Source organism: Coenobita brevimanus, chromosome 6 (assembly GCF_032717465.1).
Source record: "Coenobita brevimanus isolate Jiangsu-jjx chromosome 6, ASM3271746v2, whole genome shotgun sequence".
In the NCBI taxonomy this organism is placed as follows: domain Eukaryota; kingdom Metazoa; phylum Arthropoda; class Malacostraca; order Decapoda; family Coenobitidae; genus Coenobita; species Coenobita brevimanus.
The window spans coordinates 55,390,891-55,418,390 of NC_136959.1; the positions used below are offsets into that span (position 1 = coordinate 55,390,891).

Genomic DNA, 27,500 nt, shown 5'->3' on the forward strand with positions numbered 1-27,500 from the left:
GGCAGCTCCACCACCCGGCTGTATCGGTGCCACCACGTGAGGGCGTCCCTCTCCAGCACCGAACAAAGAGTGAGGTGGTATGATGAGGGTTACGGGCGAGAGAGAGGTACGAAGGAGAGGAAGGGGTGAGGGAGAGGTACGAAGGAGAGGAAGGGGTGAGGGAGAGGTACGAAGGAGAGGGAGGGGTGAGGGAGAGGTACGAAGGAGAGGGAGGGGTGAGGGAGAGGTATGAAGGAGAGAGAGAGAGGGGCGAGGGGTAGGTATGGAGAGGGGGAGGATCATAGAAGAGAGGTAGAGAGAGAAAGGGGTAACCGAGAAAAGGAGGAGAGGAGAGAGTGGGTGAGGGAGGAGGAGAGAAAGAACGGGGAGGGGGAAGAAGGTAAAAAGGGAGAGAAAGGTATGTAGGATGAAATATGGCGAGGGAAGAGAGCTAAAAGAGATGGAAGAGGAGGGACTAGGAAGGAGAAGTACGGGCAAGCGGAAGAGGAAGAGGAAGGGGGGGGAGGGGAAAAGAGAAAGAATAAAAAGAAGAGGAAGAAGGGGAGGGGAAAGGGGCCGAATAAAGGGAACAAGAGGTAGGAGAGCGGGAAGGGTAAAGGGAAGGTTAGGTATAAGGGAAGGGGAAGGAAAAAGGGGGAGAAGGGGATGGGGAGGGAGTGTGAGGCAGCTGTGGAGACGGGGGAGGAACTGGGAATAGGAAGAGGGAAGGAGTCGCATATCTGTGTTGTTCATTTCCTGTAGTCTGTGTGTGTGTGTGTGTGTGTGTGTGTGTGTGTGTGTGGAGAGAGAGTACTTCGAATTAAAAATTCAATTATAGCACCCGCCCACACAGCCCAGTAGCTGAACACACACACACACACACACACACACACACACACACACACACACACACACACACACACACACACACACACACACACACACACACACACACACACACACATTCTGCGTAGAGATATTACCATAACTATTCACGGGAAATTATCACACCTGTTTGTCTAGTGCATAGCCCCCCCCTCTCTCTCTCTCTCTCTCTCTCTCTCTCACACACACACAGTGTTTCTATCCATCTATCTGTCTATCTATCTATCTATCTATCTCTACATTACACATTTGCAGACTCACACTCATCACTGACCATTTCCCCCATTCCAAATGCAAGCAACACACACACACACACACACACACACACACACACACACACACACACAAAGGATCCTACACCACAAAATACTGAATTGCACACACACAAAGCTCAAATTTCTGACCGCACGCACAAACGCACACGTACAAACGCTGACACACGCACGCACACATGCATTCATTCATCCATCCGCCAATCCATCCACACGTACGTACATATATACACAGCTCACATGTTCATACAAATCTCTCTGTCTGTCTCTCTGTCTCTCTCTCTCTCTCTCTCTACTACACATTTCCACAGAAACACTCACCCACTCATAATTTTCTCCCTTTCAAATGCAAGCAACACACACACACACACACACACACACACACACACACACACACACACACACACACACACACACACACATTCGCAACTCTCACTTTTACACACACTCCACTGCTGTCATATACACACAAAGCCACACGCAGTTTACCCTTTTCTCTCTCTCTCTCTCTCTCTCTCTCTCTCTCTCTCTCTCTCTCTCTCTCTCTCTCTCCCTGTCATACACTGGATTATAATTTACAGTTTTCAGTTTCACACGCGTGCAGCTCAAATTTGTGCACACACAAACACACACACACCTACACGCGCATGCACATAAGGATCCATTCATACATGCATACATATACATATCGTTCACACATACCTCATACACATACATCATCTCTGTCTCTGTCTCTCTCTCTCTCTCTCTCTCTCTCACACACACACACACACACACACACACACACACATGAGCGTCTTAGTGTTTTATCACACACACACAACTGGCGAGTTTGTCGGATTAGAAACTTTATATCAGAAGGCTACACGGGCGAGGCGGGAGGAGGAGGAGGAGAGAGAGAGAGGAGGGGGGGAGAGAGAGTAGGAGGAAACAGTGTGGAGTGGGAGAGAGAGGGGGGAAAGAAGGAGGAGGTAAGGGGTAACTGAAGGAAATTTAAAGGAGGAAAGGTAATGTACCGTGAGAACCAGGAAGAGAGAGAGAGAGAGAGAGAGAGAGAAGAAATGTTCAGAGAAGAGTAGAGGAAAAGAGAGCAGATGAGAGGCAAGGGAAAAAGAGGAGGTAGGAAGAGAAGCATTGTAGGGGAGGAAGAGGAGGAGGAAGGAGAATGAAAAAATAAGGAGGGATAAATAAACAACGAGAAAGAGAAGGAGAGGACGAAGTAGAACAGATTAACGGGAAGAAAGTAAGGATGAACGGACGGAAATTAGGCGGATGACTGAAAGGGAAGGAAAGGAAAGAGGAAAAAAGAAAAGCAGAGAGATTTATAGAAAGAATCGAAGAAAGGAAGAAAAGGGAGGAGAAGAAGCCTAAGTCTGAAGGAAGGAAGAAAGGAAACAAATAAGAAAGCTTAAAGGATAATATGTATTATAAAGAGAGAAAGACGGAAGGAAAAAAAAAGTGTGTACAAAGGAAAGAAGAATAAGGACTCCCAGGTATGACGGCAGGGGAGTGTAAGGAAACGATATTTAAGAGGATGTATGAACGTGGTAAATATAAGTGCAATAGTCCATGAACTCCACAGAAGGACCCTACCTTCTCCTCGAAGAGTTATGGCCAAGAATAGCCTTTTCTCCATGTTGGCGATGTGTGAATGAATAAAGTATGTCCACCGTGGAAGCTGTGCATGTGAAAGTGGAAGTGCTAAATTGGATTGGTATACCTGTATTTACTTGTCGGTTTCTGTATAAGCTAACGGTATGAGCTGATAGGATGGAAATGTTTGCATACGTATGGAAAGACAATAAACAACACCGATGTTACGTGGCTGCCACTGCATGGGTTTCCGAGCCTAGACTCGGGTCAACGTAGATCGCTAGACAAACATTCTCCGATTTAGCTGGAAGAAGGTAAAAGAAAGAAAACTGAGAGCAAGTCAATGGATGTATTTGATAGTCGCACCCATCCCAAAGCTAAACACCACCGGAACACACCCCAACACATTCGCAACTCTCAGACATACTCCAGACACACCTCAGATGTACTCTTCACGCAGTCTCATAAAACTTTTTCATAACTGCTTGCCAGATTTCATCGTTTTTTATGGTTGCTCAGTGAGTGAGTGACACAGTTAGGGGCACATTGGATTTGGCCACCTTAATGGGTGCGGCAAAAAAATGGAAGACAATGAAAGCATAAATGAATGAGTTAAGGAAGGAAGGAAAGAAAGAAAGAAAGAAGAAATGTTAAATGAAAAAAATGAATGAATGATGGAAGGAAGAAGAAAATTTCGCGGTAAGGATGGGAAGCAGAAGGGAAGGGGAAAAGTGCAGAGACTGAAGTGAACGAGGGAATGAAGGCGCGAAGGAAGAAATAAGGCTGGTGGTAAATAAGAGTGTGGGAAATAAGTCACACCCTCTGTGTTGACAAGTGGCCCCTGGCTGACTCTCTCTCTCTCTCTCTCTCTCTCTCTCTCTCTCTCTCTCTCTCGTTAGCTGCTCATTTTCTTCATTCATTTTCAGTCTCTTTCACTGGGCTTCTTCTCTTTCACTCTCTCCAAGTCATTATGTCCCTAACTCAAACTTACTCTTTAACTCAGCGACTGACTCACTTTCTTTTCTCTCTCTCTCTCTCTCTCTCTCACTCAGCCTTATTCTTTAACTGACTGGCTCACTCACCGACTCTCTAATACTCCCTAACTCACCACGACTTTGGAACTCACGCTGACTCTTTAATTCACTCTGACTATCTTTAGCTCACTCTTACTCTCGCTAACTCACTCTAAATCACTGAGTAACTCGCTCTGTCTCTCTCACTAACTCACTCGCTCTATCTCTCTCACTAACTCACTCGCTCTAGCTGTCTCACTAACTCACTCGCTCTATCTCTCTCACTAACTCATTTGCTCTGTCTCTCTCAATAACTCACTCGCTCTGTCTCTCTCACTAACTCACTCGCTCTGTCTCTCTCACTAACTCACTCGCTCTGTCTCTCTCACTAACTCACTCGCTCTGTCTCTCTCACTAACTCACTCGCTCTGTCTCTCTCACTAACTCACTCGCTCTGTCTCTCTCACTAACTCACTCGCTCTGTCTCTCTCACTAACTCACTCGCTCTGTCTCTCTCACTAACTCACTCGCTCTAGCTGTCTCACTAACTCACTCGCTCTGTCTCTCTCACTAACTCACTCGCTCTGTCTCTCTCACTAACTCACTCGCTCTGTCTCTCTCACTAACTCACTCGCTCTGTCTCTCTCACTAACTCACTCGCTCTAGCTGTCTCACTAACTCACTCGCTCTGTCTCTCTCACTAACTCACTCGCTCTGTCTCTCTCACTAACTCACTCGCTCTAGCTGTCTCACTAACTCACTCGCTCTGTCTCTCTCACTAACTCACTCGCTCTATCTCTCTCACTAACTCACTCGCTCTGTCTCTCTCACTAACTCACTCGCTCTGTCTCTCTCACTAACTCACTCGCTCTGTCTCTCTCACTAACTCACTCGCTCTGTCTCTCTCACTAACTCACTCGCTCTATCTCTCTCACTAACTCACTCGCTCTATCTCTCTCACTAACTCACTCGCTCTAGCTGTCTCACTAACTCAGTCTGTCTCTAACTCACTTTGACAAACCTTTCCTGGCTGTAAATTTTACACACACACACACACACACACACACACTCTCTCTCTCTCTCTCTCTCTCTCTCTCTCTCTCTCTCTCAGCATCTCGGTCAGGAGCTCCTTTTTCAGTCATTGCTACTCAGGTCACTCCCTCCAATCTCTCTCTCTCTCTCTCTCTCTCTCTCTCTCTCTCTCTCTCTCTCTCTCTCTCTCTCTCTCTCTCTCTCTCGCCCCTATTTCTCCCATTCCACTCTTCGTTCCCTCATTCATTCCTCCTTTCCATCTTTTCCCGATGTTATTTTCCCCTCTCTTCCTCATTCCCTCCTGTTCCTCCTTTTCTTCCCTTCTTCCTTCCTCTTTTCCTCCTTTCCCCCCTTTCCTCCCTACCTTTCCATCTCTACCCTACGCTTTCCTTATTGTGTTCTCCTCTCTTTTCTTTCCCTCCTGTTCCTCATTTACTGTCTTTTCCTTCCTTCCTTCCTTTCTTCCTTCTCTCTCTCTCCCCCTCCTTCCTTCCTTTCTTCCTTCCCTCTTTCCCTCCTTCCTTCCCTTCTTCCTTCCCTCTTTCCCTCCTTCCTTCCTTCCTGCCTCTCCCTTTCCATTTTTCTCCCTTCCGCCTGCTTTTTTCCCCAGTTCGTGTTTGCCAGGCGTAGTGGATGCTGTTGACTTGAGGGAGGGAGGGAGGGAGGAAGGAAGGAAAGAAGCAAGCAAACAAAAAAGCAAGGAAGGAGGGGAGGGAGGGAGGAAGGGAAGGAGGAAGAAAGGAAGGAAGGATAGAAGGTGGCAGATGGGCACGGGGAGTGGGGAGGGAAGAAAGAAAGGAGGGAGAGGAGAAAGAAGGAAGAAGACGTGACGAGGCAGAGATAGGGAGGTAAAAAGGATTGAGGAAGGAAGGTGGGAAGGAAGGAGGGAGGGGAGGAGGAAGGAAGAAGACGAGACGAGGAAGAGATAGAGAAGAAAAAAAAGAATTGATGAAGGAAGGAAGGAAACAAGCAAGCACACAAACAAGAAAGCAAGAATGGAGGGAGGGAGGGAGAAAGGAATGAAGGAAGGAACGAAGGAGGAGGGAAGAGGGAGGAGGGAAGGAGAGAAGGAGGGAAGACATGAAGGAGAGGAATGTCTGATGGACGGTAGTGGATGCTATTGACTGGACAAGGGGCACGAGGAAGGAAGGAAGGAAGGAAGGAAGGAAGGAGGAGGAAAGATATGATGAGACACGACGAAACATAGACAGATATGAGAGAGAGAGGGGGGGGGAATGTAATACTGATACTAATAATACCATTAATAGTAATAATAAGAGGATAAGGATGAGAAGGAGGAGGAGAAGGAGGCTGTGAATATATAATACTAATACTAGTAATAGCAGGAGGTGGAGGAGGAGGAGGAGGAAAAAGAAAATAAAGAAGAAGACGCAGAATGAATGCATGAATGATTGAAGATGATGATGATGATGATGATGATGAATGAATGAGTGAAGATGATGATGATGATGATGATGATGATGATGAGGAGGAGGAGGAGGAAGAGGAATGATCGAATGAAGATGAGGAGGAGGAAGAGGAGGAAAGATTGCAGCTAACAAGACGACCACCATTCCTACCAATTTACCCAGACTCGTTCCTACCACACCCACAGTCCCTACCACAACAACAACCACTACCACCATTACCCCTATCACAACCACAGTAACTACCACCACAACTGCAACAGCCACAATCACCACTACCATTACCTCTACCACAACTACAATCACTACCACCACAACCGCAACAAACTCACCCACTACCACCATTACTACTACCACAACAGCCACAATCACTACCACCATTGCCACAACCACAGCAATGATAACCACTGCCACAGCAATGATAACCACTACCACAACAATAATAACCACTACCACAACAATCACAACTACTACCACCATTACCACTACGACAACAACCACATCTACAGCTACTACCACAGCAAAGAAGCCATTAACACTACCTCACCTTCCACCACCACAACAATCTCAACCACAGCCATCACCCCCAGCTCCATTACCACAAGAATCACAACCAGTACCACCACCACCACCACCATCATCATCCCAACTACCATAACCATCATTATCCCCACATCAGCTCCTGTCACAACCACCACCACCGCCACCACCACCACAACCACAACTGCCACCATTACCACAACTACCACAGCCCCCACCACATCTATCACCTCTACCACAACTTCCTATGAACACGAAATAAAAATGGTGAATGTGAAGCGAAAAATTATACTTCTGAGGAAATGCAATCCCTGTGAGGCATCCGAACACAGGCGTTTGGGATAGATAGATACATGGATAGATAGATAGATAGATAGATGAACAAGCATATATAGGCAGATAGATAGAAAGGTAGATAGATATATAGATAGATAGACAATAGAAAGATAGATAGATCGACAGACAGATAAAGAAAGACAGACAGATCGACAGACAAGCAGTTTTTAATGGATAAATAAAAAGGTAGATAGATAAATAAATAGATATACAGAGAGAAAGGACAGATAGACAGGTATGTGCATTTAGACAAGTAGATATATAAATACTTAGACTGATAGACTAATAGACAGATACATTAACAAACAGGCGCAGAAAGACAATAGATAGATACAGGAACAGGCTGATAGATAGAGAGATAGATGGTTACGACATACATACTAACAGGTAAAGACGAAGTGGATAGCTTAAGAGAGACAGAGAGAGAGAGAGAGAGAGAATCATAGTAAAACATCATGCTTGTCACCATCATCATTAACAACCAGAGTCATACCACTGCAGGATAAATGGCCCTCCTAACTTCTGCACTCTGATCTATTACTGTACTTATTAGCCAGTTGCAATCAATCATCCCCCCTCCATAATTTTACTCGTTTTACTCTAACTTGGCCTAAAATTACTATCTCTGTATCTTGAATGCTGAATTGTAACAGTAGATTAACATTATAACATGATTCTAGTCATGAAGAAGTGCCGTGGAAAGAGTGATGAGCCGTGACAGTTTTTTTTTTTTTTTCCTGCCACAGTGCTCCGTCAAATAAGCTACTAAAGGACGAAAATCTTGGCCAAGTGAAGGTGAAGCCAGTACGACAGATTTCATCCCAGTATCTAGTTCTGTCCTCTGTTCTCTCCTCCTTTGCATTGTTGGAAATAGTCCTGCTATCAGCATCTCTTTTCATCTGTTTCCTACTTTTGTTAACTTCCTTGTCATTTCGGTCTTGATGTCTAAAATATATTCCAGACACGCACTGAAATAACTAGCGATGTCGTGTCCCCTCGTATTATACCCTTCATTACCGCCATTTTCTCGTTTCCATTATAAAATTATATCATCATCATCGCCGATGCCTTGCTCCCTCCTCTGTTCCCCCCGACAAGTGATGGTCATGATAGAATCGCCTCCAGACTACACTGTCGTCACTCATAACCAATGAGTTTTGTGGTAGCCGTGCCAACTCTATAAAATGTAGATGGTATATTCAGATACCTTTACCTAAGTTTCTTTGCACCGTCTTCGGATTCAGGTTATCAAGATTACATAAGTTTCTTTTATACACAGTTCGAAATGAGGTTATCACAGTCGTGGTTTCAACTGAATCATAAGTTTTTTCATATTTTTCACTGCCTTTTACTGTGGTTTTCTGTGGCCGCTTAGCTGCGTCGGTCGGGGTAGGTGATGGGGTGGGGGGAAGAGAGTAAGATAGGTAAAGAAGAGTAAGCAGGATGGGTTGGGGAAGTGAGGATTGTTAACCTATTCAATCCGGTGACTTTTTTTTTTTCTCTCTGTCATTGCAGTCTTTATACACTCTAAGGGAGGTTTATTGTGAAGGGGTTGATGAAGGCATCCTAATTGCTGTGGTTTGAAAACTCTCCTGAGCTGAATAAAACCGTCTGGAGTTGGTAAAGAATGAAAACACAAACCACGTCATTGGTTTGAAGAAGTAAGAAACAACAACAAATAATCTGATGATATCCAATGGTTCAACAGAAAAAGAAAAGTTTACTGTAAGACATCAAAACAACAATAAAGCCTAGCGGTACTTCACGTGTTTTTGGTTTTCTTACTTCCTGCCTCTAACCCCGCCTCGCCTGCTGTTGCCGTGCTACTGTAACATATATGGCCTTTGTTGCCCTCTGCTTCGTCTTTCAACTATGAGCACGTAATACCTTCCTTCTAATGACCTATTCCTTATTCTTAACACGCCAGACGGTTTTATTCAGCTTAGGGGAGACTTTTCGAACTGAAGGGGTTATATATGGCCCCTACACTACAAGACACCCTTCCTAAACTGAATACAATCGTTGAGTAAAAGCATGAATACAAAAAAGAAAAAATACGACATTATAATTAAGAGGTTCTGAGATACACCTTCATCTTACACCTTACTATTTTGTGATCATTACCTGTGTTTGCTTTAATGATTTGAAGTTATGAGCTTTACTGTATGTGTTTGATCAGTATATTTATCAGATTTTCTTCTTCGTTCCACCATGGCCGTCTCCATCATCATGCCCACCGTTCTTTACTGTGGAGGAATGCGGTGATCACCAGAAACGATATTCTTCCTTTCTGAAAATTTGATTACTGTGTTCCTCTGGCATTCCGTGAACGGCTGAAATCGGAGAATCTCTCTCTCTCTCTCTCTCTCTCTCTCTCTCTCTCTCTCTCTCTCTCACGCGTTCTGGCCAGCTCAAGTATTCTTTTCCTGCAAAGGTCAGACGATGCTATTTAGATGCGAAAAAAAGAACTGCAACCTAACAGTGCTACGGTGATACTGATATCAATAACCCTCTCAAATTCGGAACAACTCGTCTCCTTTTCTTTTAACGCCTAACGATTTTATTCAGCTGAGTGAGTCATAGGAGCCTTAGTAATCATATACGTATACTTGTGTGCCCTATGCTGGCTGTCTGGCTAAATATTCATGACTATATATTCAACGATCTGTCCAAACAACCTATTTATATATCTACATTATATTCGTCTTTCAACACTTCACCAAGATTGTTAATATATTTTTTACTGCTACCAGACGATTTTATTCGGCACAGAAGAGACCCTGAGAACGATAAAGCCTCTCCTGAGCTGAATAAAATCGTCCGGAGCAAGCAAGACTGAAATTATGTTGACGTACTCGAGATGAAAGGGTTCTGTTCGAGTGATAAAAGTGGACGCCATTTTAACCCCTTCCCATTTTGCATTTTATTTCAGACACTTTTGTTCAGCTTCAGGAAACCCCTCTCGTACTGATGGGGTTAATGAAGACAACAGCTAACTCCCAAGACTCGAAAAGTCTCTCTAAAGATGAATGAAATCGTCTGGAGATAGCAAGAATAAGGTAAGATTTAGGTCATAGGAGTGAAGGGGATAAAATGTCGAAAAATGACACATCAATTAGTGGCGGTAACTTCTTGAACATATAAACTTTAAATGAAAAACGTATAAAGAATTAAAAATCAGTCAGGAAATGAAATGGCGTTCGTGTATGAGTGGATTTTATTTTATTTTTAACTGAAACTCATAGGAAACTTTTTCTTCCCAATATCTCCTCTATTTCTCTGACTTTCTTCCTCCTCAGATCTCTCTCTCTCTCTCTCTCTCTCTCTCTCTCTTCTTTCCCCTCTCTCTCCCTCCTGGTCAGTCTTCATTCCCCTCTACTCTTCTCCCCAGTAAGTTTCCCTCCTCTCCTCTCCTCATCTCTCCTCTCCTCTCTCTTACTCTCCTCCATTAATTTCCATTCCCTGAGTAGCTTTGTTTTCCTGGTTTTTCCTTTCTCTCTCTTCCCTGACTCTTATTTGGTCTCCATCTCCCCTTCTTCATCCCCTCCTCTCTCGCGCTGTCTGTCACTGTCCTTTCACGCTTTCTTTTCTCTTATCACCATTTTCTTCTCTCTTCTCTCCCTTCTGTCACTCCTTCCTCTTTTCCTTTCCCCTTCCACTCTTTTATGTACATTGTCTCTCTCTCTCTCTCTCTCTCTCTCTCTCTCTCTCTCTCTCTCTCTCTCTCGTCTTTTTTCCTTTTTCCAGTGTCTCACCGTTCTTTCCTTCCCTTTCCCTCCCTCTGTTCTCCCTCTTCCTTCCCCACACCCTCTCCCATTCCTTTCCTCCGTTCTTGTGTCCTCTCCATTTCCCTTGTTACTTCCTGTCTCTTCTCCTCCTCCTTCGTTTCTCTTTCCTCCCTCATTCATCTTCATTTCCTCCCTCCCTCCGTCCCTCCTTTTCCATCAACCATTCCCTCCTTCACTCCTCTCTCTGTTCTCTTTCCTTCCTTCTAATTTTTCCTTCTCCCTTCTCTTTCCTCTCATTCTTCTCTCTCCTTCCTTCTTTCCTCCCTTTTCCTTCATCCTTCATCTCCCCTTCCTCCTTTCGGCTCCCTCCTCTCCCCCTCGTGTGGTTCAAGCTGATTGGGTGAAAAATGAAGAAATGTCGAGCTGTTGTTTGAGAGGGAGAGAGAGAGAGAGAGAGAAAGGGAGAGAGAGACTAAGTAGGCAATGTGTGTGTGTGTGTGTGTGTGTGTGTGTGTGTGTGTGTGTGTGTGTGTGTGTGTGTGTGTGTGTGTGTGTGTGTGTGTGTGTGTGTGTGTGTGTGAATGAGTGTTTACAAGTGTCTGACTGCCTGAGTGAATGAGTAAGTAAGCAGTCAGGCAGTAAGTGTGTATAAGTGCATGATGAAGTGTGTACGAGTGAGTGAGGAACTGAATGAATAAGTAGGAAAAAAAAAAAAAAACAGCTTTATTCCCCACTCACGCCCCCCACTCCAGATCTCAACGTGCCACTCCAGCCCCTCACCTGTGCCGGGTCTCAGGTAATGGCAGGTGAGGGGCTAATTGACACACACCTGGCCTTAATCGTCAGCACAGGTAATTAGTCCATGATTGCTGCTGGGTGGATATGGTTAATGAGGAGCTGTTTGGTCGTTAAGTGTGTCATTCACGGGGAGGTTATGGTGGAAGGGTACACACACACACACACACACACACACACACACACACACACACACACACACACACACACACACACACACACACACACACACACACACACACACACACACACACACACACACACACACACACACACACACACACACACACACACACACACACAGAGCTAAAGTTCTGGCATAAGCACACGGCCGACAGACACAGCATACACAGAGGCACTCTAATGGACGTTTACATGCACATAAAAATACATACACGTCTACACGGGTATGAATGCACGCACATATGCAAATACACATTATGTATGCGTCGCTGGTTACACACACACACACACACACACACACACACACACACATACACAAACACTTTCGTCCCCTCCTCCCTGCCTCTTACAAAAACTACATTCTTCCCCCTTGTTTTTCTTGTATACTCTCTCTCTCTCTCTCTCTCTCTCTCTCTCTCTCTCTCTCTCTTGTGTGTGTGTGTGTGTGTGAGCGACTGTTTTTATTTCATCTTATCCTTGACCATGTTTTCCTTTCTTTTGCACTGTATGCTCGCTCTCTCTCTCTCTCTCTCTCTCTCTCTCTCTCTCTCTCTCTCTTTGCGGATACAAGTGCTTCATTTTCCACTAGGATAAACTGGTGTAATTATTTTGCCTCTCCATTTTTACTGTTGAAAGCTGTATAGTTGCTAGTTTGTGTTCTTGTCGTTAGTGTGATTAGTGGGCTGGCTCTCGTGTGTGTGTGTGAGTGTGTGTGTGTGTGTGTGTGTGTGTGTGTGTGTGTGTGTGTGTGTGTGTGTGTGTGTGTGTGTGTAAAAGAAGTAGATCTGTACGTGTTTGTGTGTGTGGATGGCTGGTTAAAGCATAAGTGTCCAGGCGGGTGTAATGGCCTCACATGCCGCTACTGATGCTGTGCCTAAATATAGCGCGTTTATTCCAGCCATACTGAAAACACAACCCCTTTCAGCTTAGTTCAGAGGCCAGTGTTGTCAGGCTGCACCCCTGATTTGACTAGTGACCAAGGAGCCTCATTCCCACCTCATAACTAAGAATCATCGAGTTTCTTGTAACCACGACGTAGTATTCAAGATCTAGGGGTGGCACAGTTCCGTTGGGTGAAAACATACCCACCATAACGAATGTATGACTTTAACCCTTTCAAACTGAGGACACAATTCTTCACTGATTAACCCTATTTTAAGACGATTTTATTAAGTCATGGAGAGAATCTTGGAACTGTAGGAATCGCATACAGCCTTCCTCGGCCCCTTCTCTAGCAGGGGGCTCTTAAAGATGAATAAACCGTCTGGGAGCTTCATGAATAATTATATAACACATTCTCATCGAAGTGTAGTGCTTGAAATCCATGACTAACCTTCTAGTTCTAAAAAAATAAAACCGTCTTGAGTAAAAGTTAAATAAAAAGTGTCATGGGACTGAAGGTAGTAATGAAGCTGTATCAAACCCTTCCAGTTCTCATAAGCTGAATAAAATCGTCTGGAGATAGTAAAAAAAATAAGTAAAATCTATATCATGAGACTGGAGGGGCAAGTAGAAATAAGCGTATAAAGAACTGAGAATGCCAGACTTCAAGGGTGAATGATTGGGTGTTAGGACCCGTTTTTATTGGTTTCTTTTCTGTTGTTCTCCATGTTATGTGTTTTTCTCGTTCACTGTAATTGGTAACTCAGTAACTTTGAGAAATGGTGGTGCGGTGGAAGAGAGAGAGAGAGAGAGAGGTACAAATCCGTAAGTAATTGTGAGAAATGGTGGTGGGGTTGAAGAGAGAGAGAGAGAGAGAGAGAGAGAGGTGTAAATCCGTAAGAAGGGAAAAGAAAAAAAGGACGTTAAGTTAGGAATGGAAGTAGGAAAGAATGAATGAATGAAGGAAGGACGGATGGACGGATGGATTAAAGGAACTCAAGAAAATGAGTCACGTAAAAATGAAAACTGTGAACATTTCCATGGAATACATGATTGTCTCAGAAAAACAAAATAAATTCTAGGACTCAGAGAGGTGGTTATCCCCACACCTCCTCGCAAAAGCTGGTAAACTCTACGGATTCTTGTTGCCACATATCTCTAAATATTTTTTACATGCCTGACCTTTGACCTCATTAACTGCTTTAAAGGCTTAAGCCATAATGTGACGACGGTGTTTGGGGTTATTTAGCCAAGGGACAACTGTAACTAGTGTGAAGGGATCTGGTTAAGATGTGGTGCTAAACTGAAATATGCAAAAAAGAAAGAAAGAAGAAACAGGACAAATACATATAAGTTCATGAACATAATGTGGAAACCATAACGAAGAACGGAGGATTGGAAGGGGGGAAAAATGGAAGGAGAGAGATGAAGGAAGGAAGGAAGAAAAGAAGGAAGGAAGGATAATAATGAATAATAAAAGGTAGGACACAAGAAGAAACTGAAGGGAACAAATGGAAGAAAAATAAAAAGGATAAAAATGATAGATGAGATGAGAGGAAAGAGAAAGATGAAAGAAGTGAGAAAGATTATAAACGGAAAGTACAAAAGGAGAGATAGAGTGAGAGAGGGAAGAGCGAGTGTGAGAGGGAGAGAGGGGGGAGAAAGGTCGGAGGGGAGTGAGGTGAAAACAGAGGAAGTAAATAAAGCTTGGTAGAGGGGGAAGAATATATGGGAGAGAGAGAGAGAGAGAGAGAGAGAGAGAATAAGAAATGGTGGATGGAATGAAGGGTGAAAGGGAAGAAGGATAAAGAAGAAATAAAGGGAGCGAAGAGAGGAACGAAGAATGAGAATAAAGGAGTGAAAGGCATAGAGAAGGAGAGGAAGGGGATAATAAAGGAAAAATAAAGCAAAACAGATCTTAGAATAAACGAAGATTGTGATGGAAGGATAAAGAGAGAAAAAGAGAGAGTATGATGGGATAAATGGAGAGTGTGAGGGAGGGAGATGATGGAAGGGAGAAGGGAGAGGGAACAATGGAATAAGCAGAAGGTAAAGCAGTAAAAAGAGGAATTTGTAGGAAAGAACACAGGATTGTTGGACGGTAACTGAATTGAAAGGAGAGAGAGAGAGAGAGAGAGAGTGAGAGAGTCATAATAAAAGATGTAGTTTAAAAAGGTTCTTATAGACACACACACGCACACCAATACACCAGTCCTGTATGAGACAGACCTAGCATGTATTCAATATGGACGGTGGGTGTTAGCGCCGAAGTGGTGACATGTAGAGGTGTATGGTATGTAGGAGGACTGCTGGGCCTTGATAGCAGGCTGTGAAGCCTATGCCCAGAGTCGGACACATAAAAAAAAAAAAACACACACACACACAAAGGATCTCTCTCTCTTTCTCTCTCTGTCTCTCTCTACTCAATTCATTTGCATCCTAATTCCCTGTCCTGCCCTTCTTCAGTTTCCCCTCCTCCTCCTCCTCCTCCTCTTCCTCCTCCTCCTCCTTCTCCTCCTCCTCCTCCTCTTCTTCTTCTTCTTCTATTCTCTGTCATCGCTCCCTCTTTTAATTAAATTCTCATTTCCCCTTCTATCTCTATCACTTCTTCGCCCTCTCTGCTTCCCTCCTTTTTTTTCTTGTTTCTCGTCCATCTCCATCATTCTTACAATCTTCGCCCATCTCTCTCCCTTCATCTTCACTCTTTCTCCCTCTCTCTTCATTCCTCCATCCCTTTCCTGTTTTTCTTCTTTTCATCGTCCTTCCCATTCTGTCTGTCTGTCTCTGTCTGTCTGTCTGTCTGTCTGTCTCTCTCTCTCTCTCTCTCTCTCTCTCTCTCTCTCTCTCTCTCTCTCTCTCACCTGCCAAACCCTTTCCCTCATTAATAATCCTGTCACCAATACCTCCCCCCTCAAGAGATATCGTGTTTATCCATTAGTAACTTATCATCGGCTCAGTGGCAAAGTGTACCGTGCATTATACCCACCCCGCCTCAGGCACCAAGAGTCGAATCCAAACCACGCCTTGGATTTATCTCACGCACGTTTCTTCCTCCTTCCGCCTCCCCTCCTTTTTTCTTTTTCTCGCTCCTTCGTCCCCCCTCTCTCTCTCTCTCTCTCTCTCTCTCTCTCTCTCTCTCTATCTGTCTCAAGCAGGTGTTTTATTTACAACTGGCATCATGACCCAGTTACACAGTTGCCTTGTGAGACTTCATGTGGAATGTACAGTACAGTTTTAAGCACCTCACCTACCTAATCAAAGCTAAATAATTACAGTCAGAGCAGCACAGAACAGCCAAGAAATAACATCCCTACACAAGAAACATTATGACGAAAAACTACAAGAACCTTTTCCTTTTATAAATATTACGACTGAGAAGAAACTTAATACAAATGTTTTCATATCCTGAAGGCTTTTAAAAACAGATACTGACACTTTTTTGTCATTGTCACACTCCTGCCTACACGTGGGAAGGGTTTACGTCAATAATGGCCGCAGAGTTATTTTAGATGGCACTATGTAAATCTTACCAATGATGTGTTTGAAAATTTAGCTAGACTTGCAGAAAAATTTGAAAGAGACCTTCACCATCTACATCATCACATTAAACCCATTCGGCGACCAAGTATCTATATCGGTCTAACATACTTCAAGAAAAAGCATAATAGACAAAAACAACAGGCTAAAGGAAGAATTCAGTTCAGGGGTCCGTTACATTGGTACTGTGGTGTTAGGTATGTCGATACAGGTTTTTCAAGAGTGGGTGGGCTGGGCGAAGAGGATATGAGTGGAATGTGCGAGAAGGATGATGGGTATGACGGCTGAAGTATACAATGTGAACATGGACATCACAAATCGGACGGTGGTCAAAGCGATATTATTTATGGATGGGGAGGTGGATAGGAGTGGGCGGGATACATTGGGATATTGGTGGGTGTTGGGGCAACCCTGGGGGAAGTATACTCTGTGAAAATGGTGCTGTAGGCAGACGAGTAAGGTGTAAGTCAGAGACGAAAGAAAAAAAAAAAAGTAGGGTGGATGGAAAGAAATGGGTAGGATGGTTCAAGATGGCGATGGATGGTGGGAGAGGGCAAAGGTAATACACCCCAGGTAAGATTTTTTTTAAGTTGGCTAGTATGGGAGTAAAGATGTTTTAATTCAGAGTTTTTTCCAACCAGAAGAAGAGAAATATTAACAAGAACTATGTAAGTAAGATTATTTTATTATATGTGGCTTGTAACAACAGAGGGGGGGGAAATTATGAGCACCTTTTATTCCGTGAGACGGCATTGCTTCCCCAACATAAGTTATTCGTGCAGCATCAGTGGAAATATCCTGAAGCTGAAGGGACAGAATCCTTTTTTTGCTACTAAGTATTATTAAACCAATGGCATTCCAGAAAAGCAGTAACCTTCCAAACTGGTTGTTCAATAATATCAGCATAAATCTGTCCAAAAACAGATTACAGTAAACAACAATCTATCAGCAGCAGGTATTATTTAACCTCATCGCTCCGATGACTTAGTCTGTATTCTAATTTTGCCAGCTTCAGACAATTCTACTCATCTCAGTATAGACTTTTTTCAACTGGAGAAGCTAGATACAGCCATTCTTTACCTCAGTACTACGAGAGGTCTCCCCAAACCTGAATTAAATCGTCTGTAGGTAGCAAGGCTAAACCAGTAGCATAACGTCACTGGATGCAAGGAGAAAGCAGATACATCCTACAAGGAATTATGACACCGACTTTCAGTACCGTGCCAAGTACACCTCAGAAAATGTTATCTGAAGGTAATTTGGGCTCTTTGGTCAGTGCCCACTCCAGCTAAGGAGGCCTTCTTGCACTTCCGCCTGAGGGAGTTATTTCGCACATATACATCTTATTATTCTTGATTATCTTTCTAATGCATTTTTTTTAAAAATCGACATAGTTGTTGTTGTTGGTCAATCCCGTTTACGTCAGGCCCAGCAGACCCACTGACCTTATGTAACCAACAGTCTCTATGGGGTGGTCCTATAGGTTCCCAACACTGTTGATGTTGTGTCTGCGTCTTCGTGTGGCATGTGGTGTGCAGTGCTCCATTTTGTGTGTTGTGTTTTGTGGGCCTGTTCCACAAGCGGGGCACGTGCCATCTGTGATTCCACACAACCCAAATCTAGGCTGGCAACTGAGAATTCTGAGTGACATCCTGACCTAAGACTAGCTACGTAAACTCGGCACAGTAGGCACAAACAACATACATATTAAAGTCGAGTGTTGACCTGGCAAGCACATAAATAAACGGGTAAGGAAGAGTTGCTGGTAGCCTCTTCAGTCAACAGTAATACATACCTGAGAGTGACCTACTGAGCATTTATAAGCAGGTATGATCAGTGCTTAAGGATGATTTACACGTTTTGGGCCATACATCTTACCTTGAATACATAAATGAAAGGCTAATCAGTTCATATCCGGCTAAAGGAAAAAAAAAATATAACGAATTGCTTGATTAGTTGCATTACTTATATTTCCCGATGTATGGTAGCTTCACATCTATTAGTACTTTTCTTTTTTCTATTATTTTCAGACATTTCAGCCTTTTAAGGTGTTGCTTCAGCTTTCCTGCACGGGTGATTGCCTGAAGGTGTGGAGGGTAAAGGTGAGCATTCTGTTTTATTGTCCTGCTCTTAAACCTGTGTGATTAGATGTAAGTTAATCTAATAATGTTAATGTTCGCACGGTTTGCTTACTCTAGTGTACATCCCTTAAACAATCTCCCTCTCTCTCTCTCTCTCTCTCTCTCTCTCTCTCTCTCTCTCTCTCTCTCTCTTTCTCTCTCTCTCTCTCTCTCTCTCTCTCGCTAATCTTCCTCCTCCTCCTCATGAGCCGACAATCGAGTTAGACTCCAGCAAAACAGTAATTTCCCCCTTGCAAGCGAGCCTTTTTAAATCTAATAATACACCTACACTCTCTTCCTGCTCAAAGCCCTCCCCGCCTCCAAACCCTCGCTCCTTCTCCGAAACTTTTCTCTGCCCATTCTAATTCTTCTCCCCCCTTCTACTTCTTCTCCCCCTCTCCTCCCCTGCGTTGGTAGGTAGACGAATTTGTTCAGGGAAGGTGAGGGAAAGGGTGTGGGGATGGGTCGTTGCTTGACATAATTTTTTTAATAGACAAACATAGAGAGAGAGAGAGAGAGAGACTGTAATGACGGAGCAGTGAGAGGCTGTAGATAAGTTGTTTGGAAAGTAGTGTGCTGTCCGAAAAGAGTGTAGTTCGATCCCGGGCTAGGGTAGGGAACAATTAGATGATTTGAATATCGTTAATACAGATTTTCCTGATACCCCAAATGGCCCACCTACACCGCTGCCAACACCATTATACCAGTCCTAAATGAGACAGCCCTTCCATGTACTGGTATTAAATATGGACAGTGGGTATTAGTGCCAATGTGTTGATCTGTGAAAGTGTGGCGAGCCGAAACAAACACAAAAATTCTCTCTCTCTCTCTCTCTCTCTCTCTCTCTCTCTCTCTCTCTCTCTCTCTCTCTCTCTCTCTCTCTCTCTCGGTAGTCCACACATTCAGTCTCTATTCAGGCTCGTGTGCGGGAAAGAATAACCGTGCGATTCCCTGGTTGTTTATAGACATCATTTCAGTATTGTGTGGCGCGCACAATGTAACTGTATGAATGACGCAAACGAAGTGCGTCACACGTTTTACTGATTAGTTTGACTGACTGACTGGTTGATGGTTGACTGACTGATTGACTGACTGGAGAGGCTTATTTTGTTTCCACCTTTGGTTATATATTTTACTCCAGTTTAACCGACTCGCAGAACTTAACGGTATAAACGGTTCTAACGGATTATGCCAGACAAATCAGCTTTCAGTACTGAGAAGCGTTTTGACCGATGAACTGATTCACTGACAGACTGACTGATTAGAGCAAGTGATATGGCAGTGGAACATCAAAGGTCCTCATCAGCGATTAGCCCTTTTCGTTCAACGATGCCTTCTTTGTATATAAACCCCGAGACTTTTTCTTTCAGTTTAAGCACATTTAAATTAGTTTCTTTTTCTTCATGTCGACCAGTATATTCAGACAACTTCAGGTCAAGTCAAGGATGTTCAAGCTTTTTTAGAGAACCTTAGGTCAACTTAGATCCATTATTGCAATTTTATATCATTGGAGCCATGTTCAAAAGTAAGCCGATTAATTCAGACCCATTTCAAGTAAGTTTAAGCCTATTCATATCTTTTAAAGCCACTTCAGGTCCCTCAGATTGATTGAAGTTATTGCAGTTCAATTCGGATTACGTCTGTGAAGGTGTGTAATAATAACTCAACCCTGAAGATGCAATTCCTTTCGAGATACAACAGTTCAGGTCTTCCAGGTCCCTTCTCGTCCCTTCAGGTCCACCAAAGTTACTACACACATTTATTCAGGTCATGGCTGCAACGGCGCTTACCAAAATTCAGTCGTATCGGTGCAATGGTTTTCGCGACACGACTTTTTGAAATATTCGCGATATTAAAGCAGAAATGGGTGGGTTGAGCGTAGAGGAGGAAGCAGGATGGGCTGGGATGGCGGCGGGTGGTGGGGTGTGACCAGGGAAAGTACCGTATATTTGGTAAAGGCTAGAGGTCGACTGGTAAGATGTTAGTCAGTGCTTCCACCTAGAACTTCTACGATAGTGACAGATAGACAGATAATGATAGATACGTGGATAGATAGATGGACATACTGACGGACAGATAGTTTTGTGTGTGTGTGTGTGTGTGTGTGTGTGTGTCACTGTTGTTGACGCATAAACGGTACTGTTGTGGTAAGTGTGTTTTAATGGCTTTTGTGTGATAGTTAGCGGGGCTGAACACGTCCACTGTAATATCGTAAATCTGCATGACGCTCATAACAATCTGATGTGCCCCCCCTCTCTGGTCTGGCACTGGTAGGAGAGGTTAAGGCAAGGCGGGGCAGGGTAGGAAAGGGTTGGCTATGCAGGGTAGGGCGTGGTTAGGCAGGGAGTGGCAAGGTAAGGCAGGACAGGATAGGGCAAGGAAGGGAAGGGTAGGGTAGGGTAGGTTAAGGAAAAGTACGGCAAGGAAGGGTACAATAGGTTACGGAAGGGTTTGGTAGGGTAGGACAGGGCGAGGTATGGTACGACAAGGAAGGGAACGTTAAGGTAAGGAAGGATATGGCGAAGTAGGGTAAAGTAGGGTATGGTATGGTAGGGCAAAGTAGGGCAGGATAGCATTGGGTAAGGGACGTTAGGAGAGAGAAGGGTAAAGCAGGGAAGGGTAGGGTATGGCAGGCCAGGGAAATGTAAAGTATGGCAGGGGAGGAACGGAAGGGTAAAGCAGACTAGGGTAAGGCTGATGTGGGCGAGCAGGTGATGTGAGAGAGTAGGTGAGGGCAAAGCATTGTTGAACAGTGCAGAGCAGAAGGCAAAGCGAAACAGAATACGGAATAGCCTAAAACCAGGCCACACAGAGGCGTCCAGAATGAGGCTGGCTAAGGACAGGACAGGACGAGACAGGGCAGGGCAGGGCAGGGCAGGGCAGGATAACACATGGTAGAACAGGATAGAAAGGGAAAGGATAGGGTAGGGCAGGACAGGACATGGCAAGACAAGAAACACGAAACATAACAACAGAATCAGTGAGTTTCCCACAGAGTCACAAATATCTAAATTCTCAGTACTCACACATAGATGGTGGCAGGATCCACACGGCGGGTGGTGCGTACAATTCAGATAGCAGTGCAGGTAGACACACCACCAGCACGAGCAGGTCAGCCGCCACCAGGTTGACGATAAACACACTGGTGGCCGCAGCACGCAGCTCCTTGTCCCGCACCACAAGAATGGGTACCAGCGTGTTGCCGATCTGCAGGAGAGGGGAGCTGGGCTCGAGTCACGTTAAGTTAGGTTAGGTTAGGTTAGGTCAGGTTAGATTGGAATAGATTAGAACAGGATAGGTTAGGTTACGTTAGGTTAGAATAGATTTGGATAGGTTAGGTTAGGTTATGTTCGGTTAGATTAGATTAGGATAGATTAGGTTAGGTCAGGTCAGGTCAGGTAATGTTCGATTCGGCTTGGTTAGGTTAGGTTAGATAAGATTATGTTAGTTAGGGTTGAGTTAGATTAGGTTAGGTTAAGTTTGGTTAGGCCACATTAGATTGGATTAGGTTAGGTTAAGCTAGGTTAGGAAGGGGGAAGGACTGAGTGTGCGTGTGGGAGGAGATGAGTTGAGATTATATGAGAGGGGATGATACGATATGAGATGAAGTAATAGGGATCAGAGGGAAGGGGTGAGGGGAAAGTGGAGAGGAAATGAGTGGGCGATGTTAATGAGATGATACGAGAAAGTGAGATTAGGGGGGAGGAGGGGAGGATCAGACTTGGCAAAGGATATATGAAAAACTGTGCACAATTTCATCTGATTCAAAGGGATTAAATCAGATCACAATGAGGAAAGAAAATCCCCAGTCTCACCTCTATTTTTTAAAATCATTTTTGAAACACAGATAAAAGAAATAAGAAGTTCGACTATTCTACCTCCTTGCTGAATGAGTTATGTAAAGTGGAATATTGTCTATCCATTTCCTACTCTCACAAGTGTTTTAAATCTGACTGTCATCAATTAGGGACTTGTCTACATTTTCGTATACTCGGTTTAATATAATGATCCTTCTTTTTGTGACAATGAAAGAGCAATAAAGCAGAAAGGCTCTTATATACTTCATCCATCGTAACGTGGCGGAGATGCACGTCCTTTTGCAGCATATTCTGAATGTAGAGCTACAACAAGATTTTAACAGTAGAGTACGATGCAAGTCAAGAAGTGCTACGGAGAGAACACAGAACCGTAGTATTACCTTATTCTGTCAGTGAGATACGGGCGATAATAGGCCGGAAATGACGAATATCTCCCCCAAATCAAGGTGTACGAGCTAATGTAGAAAGTATTGCCTAAATATAAAAGTAGTAGTGATAATATTCCTATACTATACTGTGTTGTTACCGTTGCTGTTGTCGGTAATCTGCCAGGGTGAACTCAGTGTAATACGAAGTTCTTTGAGGGCAGTTAACAAACTTATTGTTGTCAAGTCTAGTGAAAAAAATAAGGGATTGGCGTGTGGGTGTGTGTCTGAGAGAGAGAGAAAGAGAGAGAGAGAGAGAGAGAATCATCCACTGTATCCTCACTTTCCTTTTCCCTCTTCTCCCTCCCTTGCTATCTCCCTATCCGTTTTCCTCTTCCTCCCTCCCACTGACTCTCTCTTTCTATCTCTCTCCTTTCCTTCTTTTATCTCCCTTTCTTTCCTCCCTGTCTATCCCTCATCTTCCAGCCTCCTCTTTTCCTTTCCTTCTCTTGTTTTCTCCTCCCTTCTCCTATGTCCATCCCCCTCCTCTTCTCCCTTTCCTTTCTCCCTTTTTCATCCCCTTCTCCGCCCCTTCCTTCCTCCATCTTTTACCTTTCCTTTCCCTTCTCCCTTCCTTCTTCCTTCCTTCCCCATCTGTCCCTCCCTCTTTCTCTTTCCCTTTCTTTCTCCCCTTTCCTTCCTCTACCCTACTCCCCTTCCTTCCCCCATCTTCAACCTTTCCTTTCCACGTATTCCTTGCCCCTTCCCCTCCCCTTCTTCTCTCTAACCATCTCCCATCTACCCTTCCTTTCCTCTTTTTCCTGGCCTTTCTCCGTCTCCCCCTCCGCTCCCCCTGCTTTCCCTTTCCTTCTCCCTTTTCTCATCTCCTCCCACGCCATCTTCGTAAATGCCACAACGAGAATACCTGTGGCTGTTTAATGAAGTTTACGGTTCATTTTCCCGCCCCGGCATGCACAAATTGCCGTTGGGCCGGGGTGGGGCGCTCGAGAGATTGGAGAGGCGATGAGACGCAAGGTAGGAGGTAAGGAGTGGGAGGGGAGGGGAGAGAGAAGGAGGGATGAGACGGAAGGCAGGGGTAAGGAGTGGGAGGGGAGGAGAGAAGGGAGGGCGTAAGATAGGTAGAGAGAGGGAAGGTGACTGAACGAAGGATGAGATGTAAGAGGCAAGAGGGAAGGGAATGAGAGACGTAGTTGGAATGGAGGTGAAGGAAGAGAGGTAGGAAAAGGATGTAAGGGGAAATTTAAATGGGGGTAGCGAGGCAGAAGGAGGGAATGAGAGAAGGAAGGGAAAAGGAGAAAGTTAGGGGGAGGAAAGGGGTACAGAGTAGCAAGGAAGGAGGAAATGAAAAAGGAGAGAGGTGGGATGGAAGGAACAAGGGGAAGAGAGAGAAGGGAGAACAAGTGGAGGAGCGTAATTGGCGAGGAAAAAAAAAAAAGAGTAGCACAGATACACAGACCAAACGGATCTTATGGTACCACTGAAATTCCCGTGATAAGTACTACTACTACTACTACTACAACTACTGCTACTACTACTGTTATTACTACTACTACTACTACGACTACTATTACTACTGCTGCTGCTACTACTAGTACTAATACTACTACTACTACTACTGCTACTACTACTACTACTGCTACTACTACTACTACTACTACTGCTACTACTACTACTACTGCTACTACTACTAACTAATAATAATAATAATAATGATAATAATAACAGTAGATAAACTTACTGCCCAGTGGCAGAAATATATGCAAATCATAGCACACTGGAAGAAAGGCAGGGAGACAAGGAAAGAAGATGAGGGGAGGAGGGGAGGGAAATGGGAGGGAGAGAAGAGTACAGGAGAGGGAGGAGATGAGTTAGAGGAAAAGAGGGGAGGGATGAGAAGAAAAAGAAGACAGAAAATACGGGAGGAATGAGAGGAGATGAGAGCAAAGGAGGGAAGAGGGTGAAGGAAAAGAGAATGGAGAAGAGAAGAACAGAAAGAAGAGAGATGACGATGTTGAAGTGAGAGGGGAGAGGAGGAGTGGGGAATGGAGGGGATCGGAAGGGTAAGGTAAATACAAGGGTCTGTATAGATCTAGTACAGGCTTTAAGTCACTTGTCACGCGGAGATTGAGAGCGGATTCAGAAGTAGTGGAAGGTTTAATTGGCGAGAAAATTGACCCTTTGCATGCGGCCAGTTTCTGTGAGGAGAGAGGAGAGGCGGAAGGAATGGGAAAGGATGTGAAGGGACGGGACAAGAGGGGGGGGGGATGGAAGGGGATGGGAGAGGACGGACATAAATGGGAAAGAGGGGGGGGGAGAAAGGATAAAGGAGAAGGCAAGGAAGAAGAGGAAAGGGAGTTAGGAAAGGAGAGGAGAGGAGGCGGGAAAAGGATGGGACGATGGAGAGAAGTTGACAGAATGAGAGGTGTGCTACTGTGTGCAGTGTTGGAAGTGTCAGTGATATTGCGTGTGTATCAGTTCGTATTACTTCCGCTGCAGGACTCCGTATATTTCTCCCCGGAGAGACCGCGATGTCCAAAATTGAGTATTCAGTACAATGACCAAGTTTGGTTGGGGAAAGATGGCTATAGAAAGACTGATGCATATGTAAGTCGAAGTGTTGTAATGGCTGTGTTTGTGTGTCTTAGTCTGTGTATGCAATGCCGGTTATGGATACGGGCGCTATAAGCAACCACTTAGGGCCTCCTCCGTTTGTATGGGGCCCGAAGTAAAGCGAAAAGTATATATCATAAATTATACTGTATCACAAATTCAGTTCAGTTCAAAGTGTAATAAAAAATTAAAAACATTTCGTGTCTGATATATGCCTAACCAGCGACCATGATTATTGAAAAAAAATTACTGGCTGTTGACATTAAAAAGAAAAATCCAAGAGATAGGTTATAGTTCGCCCATGATTACAGAGATTTAAGCATTACTCGAAATATGCATGGATATAAAGCACTATTAAAGGTTTGGGTCCAGTCTAGCAATTTTCGAGCCAAGACTAGCAGGATTTAAATATTCTTTTTCGTATTAATTTGTATCATGTATACGTGTTTTGCTACTGATCACTAATAACATGTTTATAAGAGATTAAATGCCACTAGGTAATATGCAGATGGAGTACTGTAGGGGTCCATCAACTATATTCCTGCTTAGGGCCCCCAGAAGGCTAGAACCGGCACTGTTTGTATGTATGTATGTATATCATCAGCAGAACCGACAGTGTGTGAAGATTTGAAACGATATGAGGGCGCACGTTAACAGCATTCACTTTAACTGTCCTCTATAGCCCGGTTTCGAACCCAGGATAAGGGGACTACACATCGGGAGACGGGTACCCTAACCACCCGAGACACCGCAGCTCGTGAGAGGCCATTTGAATGAGATAGAACTGATGTAAATAGTCTGTGTGTGTGTGTGTGTGTGTGTGTGTGTGTGTGTGTGTGTGTGTGTGTGTGTGTGTGTGTGTGTGTGTGTGTGTGTTGATAAAAGACAGAGGGTCAGACGGATGCATGCTGAATGTCAAATCCCTTTGTAAATGTTATTACGTTAAGCAATGCAAGGGAAGCGAAATAACACACACACACACACACACACACACACACACACACACACACACACACACACACACACACACACACACACACACACCGCTCGCTGGTGCAGTGGTAACGTTCTCGCTTGCCATCTGGTAGACGGGAGTTCGCGCCTTGCTCAGGTTGCGAAAAGTTTCACTGACGAAGTGGGTGGTTACTGTCCCCCTTGAGCAAGGGGACGGGTGTGTGCATCTGTGAGGGTCACAGCCTTGCCCTTAGATCGGACTATATGAGCTCTCAGCTCCCTTCCGGGAGGGTAAAAGCTGACGATCACGACCATCAAGTGATCCTGACCGACCCGGTGAATTACACACACACACACACACACACACACACACACACACACACACACACACACACACACACACACAAATAACCCCCCAAACACACAGTGAGAGAGAGAGAGAGAGAGAGAGAGAGAGGGAGGTAGGGGGGGGGATATCCAGTGCAGCATCATGTGGGGTCAAGTGGCAATATCGTGGGCGAAGGAGATATAGGAAACAGACTGACGTGCTGTACAGCGTCTGGAGCACCTGGGCGTATATAGTACTGGAACTGAGTCACTTGTCTCGCCGGTACAGAGGCAGGATTAACAAGTGGAGGAGGATTAAACTGACTATTTCTCAATCTCATTTTTCCTGGAAGGTTACCGAGACGCCAGTACCCAAAGAGACATATTCAGATTAGATACAATAGCTGGTGTATTATGTTTAAGTGTAACGTATTCAACATTTAATAACCTGTAGCTACAGTACAAGCGATTTAATCTGTGGTCCGTAATATACTCTTTTAGATCGCACAAAAGAGCAAATATACATTTATTATTAAATTACAGCAGACATAAAGGGCTTTGTCGCCGAAAAAGTATTTCGCTAGTTTGGGCATTTCCGAGCACAACACGCATATATTAATATTACTGATGTCTGGGAACGCTGCGCTGTGTTGGTATATCTATCTATCTGTCTATGTGTGTGTGTGTGTGTGTGTGTGTGTGTGTGTGTGCTTGCCGGTTAGGTGGTAAGGTACTCATCTCGCAATGTCAGCCCGGGTCAAGGGTTCGATTTTCAACCGTGGAAGAAATTTTGTACTTTTTTTTTTTTTTTAATGTATGAATATGTTTACACCTTGTCGGGTCTACTGATGCCACATACAGACTCCGACACACACAGACATAGATATTACATCACGTCCACCTTCATATGCATCACCTCTCACATTCCAATTTCGCCAGCATGGACAAGGCTTACATTCTGGCCATCAGGGGCGGAAATCCGGTGGTATAGTGGGCTTAAGATGGATTGATTACACACACACACACACACACACACACACACACACACACACACATACACACACTATATATATATATATATAT

General features: G+C 44.3%; 1 protein-coding gene across 1 annotated transcript in view; it reads right to left on the reverse strand.

Annotated features, from left to right (window-relative positions):
• Positions 1 to 27,500, reverse strand: part of LOC145401283 (growth hormone secretagogue receptor type 1-like) — a 174,147-nt gene that overhangs the window by 29,777 nt on the left and 116,870 nt on the right. Inside the window, exon 4 of the mRNA XM_080273612.1 lies at positions 21,349 to 21,529. Coding sequence (XP_080129738.1) covers positions 21,349 to 21,529 — 181 coding nt within the window. The remainder of the gene's footprint in view (positions 1 to 21,348; positions 21,530 to 27,500) is intronic.